We start from the raw sequence: 12,418 nt of genomic DNA, 5'->3' as shown, positions 1-12,418 counted from the left end.
ATAAACCAGTGTTTTTGCCTGAAGAAGTGGTGTCCCTGTCTCTATGCTCCAGATCCTCTGCTTACCTGCCTACAATAGCTAATTTCCACCAAAACTTATGTGTACAGACAGACAGCATGTCACTTCCTATAGTATTATGTCCTGGAACATTTGGGGACTAAATTCCAAGTATAAGCAGAGCCTCACGTGGGCCTATTTCGAGAAGTACTCCCCCTCAATTCTGCTTCAACAGGAGACCCACTCGGTGGAGCAAAAAAATCTTGCACTCAGAAAACCATGGGTAGGCTGGACCTTCCACGCCTCATTCTCCTCTCACTCAAGGGGTGTTTCTAAATAAGTCAGGAAGAATCTTCCCTTTGAGCTACTCAAACTAGTCACAGATCACTACGGCAGGTATGTAATACTAGCCTGTTTTGTTGCTAACAAACCACTGTGGTTTGTTTATGGCTAATGGCTAATGTTTATGTTCCACCCCCCGTTTGCCACTTCTGTATTAGAACAGGTTAAACCCTACTTCTACTAGTCCCACCAGCCTTACACACTGTGCAAATTCCTTGGGCCTCTCAGATGTGTGGCACTGGAGCCACCCTGAGGTCAGAACATACTCTTGCCACTCCCTACCACACAAAATCTTCTCCAGAATAGACATGGCCCTAGCCACACCTGATATACTCCCATTGGTGGAATATCTTACTTACCCCCTATCAGACGACTCCCCCCTTTCTTATGTCAATTCGATGGCTCCCCTCACCCTCAGACAAGTCCTCTCTGGCTCAACACCCTGAGATAGCAAGAGTCATATAGGAAAGCATACCAGGAATACTGTGAGCTTAATTCCACCTCAAAAGTGAATATTCGGAGCTCTATGATTACTCTTATTGCCCAAGTTAGGAATGTTGCTAAAGAATCTGTCACAAAAGCAGAGGCACATGTACTGGAGGCCCAACAGCACCATTTCAACGATCCATCTGTAGATACATATAAAGAGGTCTGGAGGGCTGAAGCAGTTCTTGCCAGGGAATCCACGTCCATTGTTAAAAAAGCCCAGCTATATACCTCACAGCATATCTTAAACCAAGGGGATAAAAACAGCAAAATACTACCTGTATTAGCCAAACAACAACAGGCCTCTACAACAGTGCCACAAATTCAAACTGAGGGTGGCACTATGGTACACGACCCACACTTGATAGCTGAGATATTTGCCACATACTGTGAAAACCTATATAGCTCCACTACTCCCAGCACAACACCCCAACATAATATACATTTTTAGACTTCTAGACTTTTAGCTTCTATGACTGGCAAACCTCAGATTCTGCACTTCAGGTTTAGTAGGGTAATGTAGTATGCTTTTTGTATTGCAATGGTTCTAAAACTGTATATGCATATATTAATTTGTTTCTATAAAAGTTGAAAGATTCTATCATTGTACAGTCTTGCTTCAGTAACATTTTGGTTACAGGCTTTTTCACACAATGGACTTTGTACTGGACTTTTTGTACCAGATCATTAGCAATTTATTATGCAAATTAACTTGGTGATGTCACACCTGTAACCTTTTAAATGTTGTTTAGCCTCACTATCCAGTATGTCTGACAAAGGGGCTTGCACCTATACATTACATGTCTTGCACCTATACATTACAAGTCTTGCACTTAATAAACATGCAGGTTTTACCCTGCTTTTAATCGCTTTGCTGTGCCAGTGTTTATGTACATTTCAGTTAAGATTGGAGGGTGCTGTCCTTCAGTGGACACTGTGCACTAGGTGGAATACACTTTGAAAGGACCAAGGAGTGCTGGTGAGTTTTCCATTAAGCTGGATGGGCTTCCCCTAGAATAGTAAAAATCCCTGGATGAGTTGGTTATCCTTTACCTATCCTAAACACATTTGAGGCAGCCTGGCATTGCCCTCGTTTGCTGAAGCACTTACTGCAGTTATCCCTAAGGCTGGTATGACCCTACTCTCTGCAGCTCATACCGCCAAATATCCCTCAAGAACACAGACACCAAAATATTGGCAAAAGCACTAGCCACTAGGCTTACCTGGGTGGTGGAAAACTTAGTACACCCAGACCAATCAGGCTTCATGCCAGGTAGAGCAACAGACTTCAATCACCAACCTTCAAATTTTCCACCCTAATAGTTGTGCCAGAGTGGTGGTCTCTCTCTATTTGGTGAAGGCCTTTGACACTGCGGAATGGGACTATCTCTGGGAAGTGCTTCCGAGATTTGGCTTAGGTGACCGATTTATTCAATGGGTCAAATTACTTAACAAGTTCCCGGTGGCCAAGGTCAGGGTAAACAACACTATTTTTCCCCCTTTAGTTTACATAAGGAAACCAGGCATGGATGTCCCCTTTCCCCAGTCCTTTTCGCATTAACAACTGAACCCCTGGCTATCATGATATGGGACTACCCAGATATAAAAGGGCTTCAATATGCTAACATCACAAAGAAGGTGTCCCTTTTCTTCGATGACATAATGATATACCTTGTAGACCCAGCTGACTCCCTCTCCATCCTCCTGAATACCATCCAGAATTTTGACAGGACAGGTACTCCCGACTTAAAATTAATTGACATCAAACCTGCCATACAGCTTCCACAAGGCCTACAGCTGAAGTGGGTCACATCATTAAAATACTTGGGTGTCCACCCATACCCACACTCCTTCATGCAGCTCAATTTAGACCCAATAATTAACTCTCTCTCTGACTCTTGGGCTAATGTCCCAAGAAGTTTTAAGAACTGGGCTAAACTACCACTGTCCTGATGGGGGCAGACGAACATTATGAAGATGATGTACTTACCCAAACTTCTTGACATCTTTCACAACACCCAATTCACCATCTTCCGTTCCTTCTTTAAGAAATTTATAATCCCATTTATATGGGCAAACAAGACCCCCCATATCCCCTTGGTTAGACTGTCCTCTGCCATTACCCAAGGGGGACTAGCCCTCCCTCACTTCTACTTTTACTACTTAGCCTGCCAACTGTATTACTTACATTGGTGCTTCTCACCCAAATTCCAACATGCCATTTTAAGCCTCTAGTCTTCAATCCATTGAAGGCCTGGGTACCTACCCCTACAGGCACTTGTCAGGCAAGTATTGTTAAAATAAATGTACACATAAAATGAAAAACTATTTTTATTCTCTTACAGATCTCACAAATACTTACCATAGTAGTTAACAGTATGTCATCATTCTCAATCTTTGTACTACCCAGCCCTGTAACATGAATAAACATTTGAATTAATTAACTTGTAAAGTGGTAAAACAAAACATTTGTTTGCAGGGCCAGCCAGTAGGTGGCACCAAAGTCACCTGAAAGTCTATATAAGACATGCATGAGCTGTGCATGAGCTGTGCAATTCCTCTTTTAAGGTTCTGAATAAGATCAGGGAAGCCACCCAACCACTGCTAGGGTAGACAGAGAGGGTAGGAGTTTGACTAGCTCAATTAAGGAACGAGAGCCAGGTAGGCTATCTAGCACAGACAGTTTGCGTAACCACAAGGTTACAAAGTATCTCATACAAAGTATACATTTAGAAGCTATTAAAATTGACTGTAAGCGAAAAAAAACAAGTAAACTTGCTCAGGATGACTGAAATACTGAAGTTTGACAATTTTAGAAAACAGGGAAATCTGATGGGAAAAACAATTCTAGCAATAGAAAGTTAGACCTGGAAACTAGAGACTGTTGTCAACTATGGTGTTCTTTTTGTTTTTTGAGGATTTTTTTCAGGATAAAGCCAAGGCAAGCGATACTATAAAAGTTATAAGAATTCATTAAAAAATGTGGGAGTGGACGAATAAGTAGAAAAAGTATATGCAATAATAGCTCAGTGGTGGGCTTCTGACTAACTATATTAGTAATGTCAGTTTTATAATTATACTCAACTTGTACTGTAGACAGCTCCTGCTGGCTCTGCTATTCCTACTGATGCATGTAAACATAAGAACCACAGAGAAATTCACAAAAGATGTTTAAATTTTACTCAGCAATAGTAACTGCTGCTAGCTATTGGTTAAAAGGGGTTGTTCGCCGTAAAATGAACTTTTAGTATGTAGACACTGATGTTCAGAGACAATTTGCAATTGTTTTTCATTTTTATTCAGTTAATAAGTTTTTTTTTATGTGCTTATCAATTTGGATTTGCAGCTATCTGGTTGCTATGGTCTTGTTTACCTTAGCAACCAGGCAATGGGTTAAATGAGAGACTGAATAGAAAGACAAGTAATAAAATAGTATCAACAATAATAAAATTATTAAACTATAAAAAATAAATAATGAAGACCAATTGCAAAGCTGCTAGGAATAGGACATTTTATAATATACTAAAACTTAATGTAAAGGTGAACCATCCCTTTAATGATCTAGAGAATTTTCACTAGGTTTCTCAATTCACACCCAGACAACCTCCCCCCCGGTTGATTGTTACATTGAGGTTCCTCAAACTTGAACATTATTATTATTACTATTATTATTAACATTTATTTAGAAAGCGCCAACATATTCCCCAGAGCTGTACAATAAGTGGGTTTCATACAATAGACATGCAGAGTAACAAATAAAGCAACCAATAACCGATACAAGAGGTAAAGAGGGTCATGCCCAAAAAAGTTTACAATCTACAATAAAAGTATTCTCTTCTTTGACTTGAATAATCTACAATAATACAATTACACAAACCATTAGAACATTGTCACAAAAACTTACAATTCCATTATTATAATTATAGTAAGACTGCTTACCACTGTCCTTTCTGGTAGCAGTCCACGCTGTAGTTGAGTCAGGTCTTCTGGGGCTAGATGCATCTGGCTGTGAAGTGAATCTTAGCATGGAGTCTAAAGATGCACTTGCATTTTCTGTTAAAGGCACTAGACGGTTCGTTGAGAATCCATGTCTCAGAGTTTGTGTAAGTTTCAGCTTTCTAAAACGATTAGACATTCTGTTCCACCATGACTGTAGGGAACACAGATGAGGAAATTAAAATGAATATGGTGCTATATTTTATATATAAAAAAAAATTACTGCATCAGCCCTAAAAGCTCAGAATGTCTATAACAGTTATAATCCAAGCTGTCAGATTTGTACACAGGAGCTCACAATCTTTTATTTTGTTAAGAGTGTTAGTGACATTGAACATGCTCAGTGTGCTCTGGACAGCCATTGCGAAGCTAAGTTTAGGGGTCATCAATTGTCATCAAGCAAAAAAATGAGGAGCACCTGTCATAGAAGCTGATGTTACAAGGCTGATTACATTTTGATGCTAATTGCACTGGTTTTGGAGCAGGTTATATATAGGCATTATGGTTGAACGTGATGGACGTATGTCTTTTTTCAACCTAACTTACTATGCTACTATCATGACTTTTATATTCTACATACAGTTGCAAGAAAAAGTATGTGAACCCTTTGGAATTATATGGATTACTGCACAAAATAAAATGTGATCTGATCTTCATCTAAGTCACAACAATAGACAATCGCAGTCTGCTTAAACTAATACCACACAAATAATTAAATGTTTTTATTGAACACACCATGTAAACATTCACAGTGCAGGTGGAAAAAGTATGTGACCCCTTGGATTTAATAACTGGTTGAACCTCCTTTAGTAGCAATAAATTCAACCAAACGTTTCCTGTAGTTGCAGATCAGACGTGCACAACGGTCAGGAGTAATTCTTGACCATTCCTCTTTACAGAACTGTTTCAGTTCAGCAATATTCTTTGGATGTCTGGTGTAAATCACTTTCTTGAGGTCATGCCACAGCATCTCAATCGGGTTGAGGTCAGGACTCTGACTAGGCCAATTTGTGCAGAAATCCATATTATTTCAAAGGGTTCACATACTTTTTCTTGCAACTGTATGTAGTATATTGTGAGTCGGTCTCTAAGCTTAGGTAACCTGACAGCAGCCTAGATTATAAATTGTAAATCAGGGAAAAAGAAGATGGGGTATTTTCAGAGGCACAAATTTTAAGTGCTAAAGGGTAGATTTGCCTTGAATGGTACAGAACCACAATACACAAATATGTAGCAATATGTAGTCATCCTTTAAGTAAAATGTAAAGATATTTAATGAAAAAGTGGTACTTTTATCCCTAAGGTTGTAATGATCACGCTATAATTTAAGGCTGCATTATTTTATTTTTTTTTAATTACATTACAAGAATTGATAAATAAGGCCTTAGTTTTCTTCATGTCCATATATAATAAATAGCCTATGCGTACTTTCTGTGAGATTTATCGTTTTCTAATAACATGCCATTGGGTTATCCCAGAATTAAATTCTGCTAGCTTATATCAGTTAGTAAATAGAATGAGGCATGTCTTTCACTGCTTGTTACAGTTAGAACCCATTTTTTTATCTTTATATCTGTCAGCTGATCTTTGAGCAAGTTCATAGTAGAGATAAGCAGGTTGAACTGAAACCTATGGGGCCCGCATGTTTGGTGGGTTGGGAATTCAAGCAGGGACCCTTCATTTTTGTCATATAATCACTTTTTGTATAGAATCTACCCAAAGCTTTCCAGTGAGCTGGACTGATTTGCAAGCAATAGATCAGACTGCTTATTTTTCATAATTTTAAAAATATGATATATATATATATATATAACCTTTAATCCAGCCTTGTCTTCAGTTGGTGGTGGAATGGTAAAAGATTGTTTGCTCATAGTGCTGAGCAACTGAGATTTACTCTTCTGCTTGGACTTTTCCTTGTCCATCTGCAAACAAAAAGATGCCAGCAGTCGCACAAGTTCAGTGTCTGGAAGGAACATCAGAGAGCAGAAATCAGTAAAATGATAAGCAAGTTATACCATGAGGGAAAGCTATGATTCCCAGTTGTATACGTAGAAAACAATACACATTTTGCAGGGCTTTTCCCCCATTAAGTTAAACAAGGATATTTCAGTTGCTGAAAGGTCAAAGTTCAGAAGGTATCAGTAAAATCAATAAGTCCATCACTTTTCATTGTGATTTAATCATTGAGCTGATTGATTACCATGATAAAAAGTTTTTCCATTAAAGGGCTCTGGCACACAGGGAGATTAGTCGCCTCACGAGGCAACTTCGGCGATTTGCCGAAATCACCTGCGCAGCGTGTGCCATCCCACCGGCGACTTACATTTTCGCCGGTGGGATGGTAGTTCGGGGAGATTAGTCGCCCGTGACAAGGGAGATTTGTTGCGGGCGACTAATCTCCCCGTGTGCCAGAGCCCTAACAGGATAGTCTATTAGCAAAGATATCATGATGTCATGGATGATGATGTCAGGAAAATTACTGCTCATTACTGCCACTTTGTTGTCAAAAGGTGGCTGACATTTATTTAAGAAGGTGTTCGTCGATATGCTGAAAGTCTTTACCATTTAAGGATTTTCGTTTTTTTTAAGTTACATGATTTTCCCTTGTATATCTGCATAAATGTAGGTACTAACTTTTGACAGGTCACCCTTTATGGTATTATCATACCCGAGTAAACAGTCACAGAAGCCCCCTCTGTTTTGTTTAAGATAGCTCGGTCTCAGTTTACTTCCCTGCCTGCACACTGCTCCTGGAACAGCTCTCAGCTCAGATCACACAGCAGAGGTGGGAGGGGGAGGAGAAAATGGCAGGGGGAGAGAGGGGAGAGAAGCAAATTGAGCAGACTCGTGCCTTGCCCTGAAGGATTTTTCTGAGAGCAGGAAGTCTGACACAGAAGATCATGTATACAGAATAAAATGAAATAAATGTGGCATTTCTTTTCACTGAGGACTGAGAAAAGCAGTTCTGTGCTTTTGGCTGTATTTACATAGACCTTTCTAAGCTTACTTAGTTTTTACCTTTCTTTCACCTTTAAATATAACATTTTACTTGTAAGTAATTTCTAAAAGTATGTGTATTCTTTTACTAAGGGTAAAATAACTCAAGCACTCAAGGATTCCAAAAGAGCCATAAAAATAAAAGTAAAAAGTATTTATATAAATATAATGGAACACAAGCATCGTTCTCCGCAGAAAAATAAAGTGGCATGTGTGGGGAAAAGTGAGCCATGGAGAAAAAAAACATTTACGTGCTTCCCCCACCTCTCCTGCACTAATGGAATTGTTTTTGCAGAAGCTGGTAGAAATGTGCAGTTCTGCAAAGAAAGCATGCAGTCCTACCAGCTTTTGAAAGAACAATTCTAATGCAGGGCGTATGGTGGTGACTGAGCACAGCTGTTCAGCAGTGCACCCACCATTAAATTTCAGTGTGTCATTACTTAAAATATGGATAACATAACCAGCAATCTTTTTTATTTAAGAATTTAGTATTACCTGACCACTATCTAAACTTAGGGGCCTATTTATCGTGCTGTGATTATTTACACCGGAAAAACAGCGTGTAAAATAATGTATGTATTTATTTATCTAAAAAGCTCTACATATGTACACAGCACTGTACAGCAGAACAATAAACTACTAGAACAGGGATTATAACAATAATAAATACAAAGCACATTTGCAGTAAATATTAACAGCTAAGTGCCTAAGAGACAAGAAGAAGAAGGTCACTGCCATGTAAAGCTTACAATCTAAGTGGGTGAATGGAGAATTTATAAAGCTATGTATTTTTTTTTCCAGCAATAGGCCATATTTTACACAGTTCTTTAATGGTGTTATATTTATAGAATAACCCATTCAAGTCAATGGGGAACATTTTAGCAAGTAAATTTTCGCAATAAAAACTGCAATTTTTTGTCACTAAATCACTTCATTTTCAAGCAGATGCTGTTTTTTTACTCACAAAACTTTTCCACCAAAAATGTATACATGTGTATGTGTATTCGGCTGTTTTTTTACACAGCATGAAAAACAGAGCCCTTGAAATGGCAAATATTAATCAAACAGGTCAAATTTGGTGCCAAATTAACAGATTTATATATTGGTCACTCAGAATCCATTTTTAACTTTAATGTACTTATAATACATGTGCAGTTTCAGCAACCTCATCAGGCTGCACATTTTCTAGGAATTCCACTGTAAATGCAGATAGGCAATTTGGGTACGCAAAATATTTAATTCAAGTGTATAGTGCTCCTTCCAGAATGTGTTATATAGCTCCACAACCCTCATTTGCAAAACTGGTGTATAGCATGTGTAGATCACAGGCCTCTCTGCACTGTGCCTTCTGCCTCTTTGACATTTACAGTCAACAAATCTAATATATAAGGAAATCCCACAAACCTGGTATTATTCAGAACTTTTTGTTTTAATATATAAAAAGTATAAATACAAGTATTTATTTTCAAACTATATATAAAGAGGGAAAAATAAATCTAATATATTATATATAATATTAATCTATCCAAACCTGGATCATTTAGCAGCATCACTAGGTCGAACGCAGTGTATCCATTTTTTGCACGTAGAGTGACATCCGCACCTTGATTTAACAAAAATATCACCACTTCTTTGTTTCTAAAACAAAAAATAAACTGTTTATAAACTTTTAACTTTCTTTGGTAGTTTTCAGTGAAAAAATCTATACAATGCAAAATATCAGTGATATATTTGTATGGTCTCTTGCAGTACACGTGCACTTACCCATGGTATGTGGCCTGCATTAGTGCTGTCCAAGCATGAACACTGTCCTGCTTGTTGATATCTGCATTTTTGTCAACCAGAAGTTGTACCAGTTCCAGTTTTCCAGTCACTGCAGCTATCATCAGAGGAGATGCTCCATCTGCATTTACAGCATTCACTTGGCTGGGATCTTCATCAATAATCAATTTAACCAACTGTACATTTCCTTGGCAATATAAGAACATAGGCACTTTCAGCTGATGTAAAATCCTAAAAAAGACGTTTTTAAACATTCCTACAATATTTAATCAAAACCCCCCAGAAGTAAAAAATCTTTTTACTATGTTACTATGCACACCTTTTTCTTTTCAAAGCAGAGCAAGTGAGAATTAAGAAACAACATACCCATCTTCACAGCATGAAATATGTCAGGTCTTCTCTTTTCTTCATCTGTAAAAAAAATTTAAAGATCTCAAATAAAAGAAAGGCTTAGGTCTTAAAAGAAAGGAAACACGTGGCATTTCATCTCCTTCATTGAATCCACTTGACCGATAAACTCCATCACTAGAAGAAAGCTGTATTAGACAACCTGAGCGTGCAAAACCCAATGCTTCCATTTCAGATTGATTGTTCATCCTGCAAACTAAATATCAGATCAATGCAATACAGCCATTGGCCCAGCCAAAGGGCATACAAGATTATGGTTGTCACCTGAATGAAAACCCTTAAGCGAATACAGGTATAGAAGCTTTTCTCCAGAATTCTTGGGACTTGGGGTTTTATCTATAAGTGATCTTTCCATAATTTAGATATCTGTACCTTAAGGGCTATAGTTATCATGCTGTGTAAAGTGAGTGAAGCATTACCGGTGATGTTGCCCAGGGCAACCAATCAGCAAAAGCAACGCATCTGATTGGCTGCTATGAGCAACATCACCGGTGATGTTTTCTCCACTTTTTACACAGCATGATAAATATAACCCTAAGGGGCCCATTTACTAACCCACGAACGGGCCGAATACGTCCGATTGCGTTTTTTCGTAATGATCGGTATTTTGCGATTTTTTTTGGAAAATTGACGCGACTTTTTCGTAGCCATTCCGAAAGTTGTGCAAAATGTCGCGATTTTTTCGTAGTGTTAAAACTTGCGCGAAAAGTCGCGACTTTTTCGCAGCTTTCACACCTGGTACGAAAGATTCGGATTCATTCAAGCTTCAGTATGGTGACTTTTCTTGGGCCAGGTTGGAGCTGCAGGGTGCCATTGAGTCCTATGGGAGGCTTCCAAAATCATGCTAAGTCTGAAAGTTTCGGTCGCCGCTTACGAGCGCTCAATGCGAAAAAGTCGCAACAATATACGAGCGAATCGTAATGGCTATGAAAAACTCACGTTTTTTCGCGCAAGTCGTAATGGTTACGAAAAAGTCGCGACAATTTCCAAAAAGTCGTAAAGGCGACGAAAAAATCGCAAAAAATACGAAAAAGTCGCAAAATGTTCGTTTTCCAATCGGAATTTTTCCAATTCGGATTTGGATTCGTGGGTTAGTAAATGTGCCCCTAAGTCTGCTAAAAAGAATTTAAACAATCATTAAACTGAATAGGATTGTTGTGCTGCTAATAAGGATTTATGCAGCTTAGTTAGGATCAAGTACAAGTTATTGTCTTATTACAGAGAAAAAAAATTAACTATTTTTAAACATTTGTAAAAAGGACACTATGGGAATAGTGCTATAACCTATATTATGAAGACAAACCAACACCTTTAAGTTAATTCTTAGTATGTTAGTAGTAGAATGGTCAATTCTTTTTTTTTCTTTCATTTGTATTACTTTTAGTGGAAATATTTGCCTTTTTCTTCTGACTCTTTCTAGCTTTGAAAAGGGGGTCACTGACCCCATCAGTGAAAAACTATTGTTCTGTAAGGCTACGTCATTGTAATTGCTACTTTGTAGCTTTGGATCTTCCTATCTTAAGTCTGCTAAAAATCATTTAAATACTGAATAAACCCAATAGGATTTTTTTGCCTGCAATAAGGATTAATTATACAGTCATGGCCAAAATTGTTGGCACCCCAGAAATTTTTCCAGAAAATCAAGTATTTCTCACAAAAAAGTAGTACAGTAACACATGTTTTGCTATACACATGTTTATTCCCTTTCTGTGTATTGGAACAAAACAAAACTTCAAAAATGGGCTGGACAAAATTATTGGCACCCTATCAAAATTGTGGATAAATAATATTGTTTCAAACATGTGATGCTCCTTTAAACTCACCTGGGGCAAGTAACAGGTGTGGGCAATTATAAAAATCACACCTGAAAGCAGATAAAAAGGAGAGAAGTTCACTTAGTCTTTGCATTGTGTGTCTGTGTGTGCCACACTAAGCATGGGCAACAGAAAGAGGAGAAGAGAACTGTCAACCAAAATTGTGGAAAAATATCAACAATCTCAAGGTTACAAGTCCATCTCCAGAGATCTAGATTTGCCTTTGTCCACAGTGCGCAACATTATTAAGAAGTTTGCAACCCATGGCACTGTAGCTAATCTTCCTGGTCTAGACGGAAGAGAGAAATTGATGAAAGATTGAAACGCAGGATAGTCCGGATAGTGGATAAGCAGCCCCAAACAAGTTCCAAAGAAATTCAAGCTGTCCTGCAGGCTCAGGGAGCATCAGTGTCAGCGCCAACTATCTGTTGACATTTAAATGAAATGAAACGCTATGGCAGGAGACCCAGGAAGACCCCACTGCTGACACAGAGACATAAAAAAGCAAGACTACAGTTTGCCAAAATGTACTTGAGTAAGCCACAATTCTTCTGGGAAAACGTCTTGTGGACAGATGAGACCAAGATAGAGCTTTT

At 38.3% G+C, this 12,418-nt stretch overlaps 1 protein-coding gene across 1 annotated transcript in view; it reads right to left on the bottom strand.

Annotated features, from left to right (window-relative positions):
• The window catches only part of anks6 (ankyrin repeat and sterile alpha motif domain containing 6), a 54,602-nt gene that overhangs the window by 25,182 nt on the left and 17,002 nt on the right, over positions 1–12,418 (bottom strand). The window contains 6 exon segments of the mRNA NM_001130367.1: positions 3,188–3,237; positions 4,765–4,975; positions 6,636–6,784; positions 9,350–9,456; positions 9,583–9,787; positions 9,967–10,011. Of these exon segments, the coding sequence (NP_001123839.1) occupies positions 3,188–3,237; positions 4,765–4,975; positions 6,636–6,784; positions 9,350–9,456; positions 9,583–9,787; positions 9,967–10,011 (767 nt within the window).

Source organism: Xenopus tropicalis, chromosome 6, assembly GCF_000004195.4.
Source record: "Xenopus tropicalis strain Nigerian chromosome 6, UCB_Xtro_10.0, whole genome shotgun sequence".
NCBI lineage: Eukaryota > Metazoa > Chordata > Amphibia > Anura > Pipidae > Xenopus > Xenopus tropicalis.
Note: the sequence above shows the minus strand (reverse complement) of the source record. Positions and strands in the feature narration are given on the sequence as shown.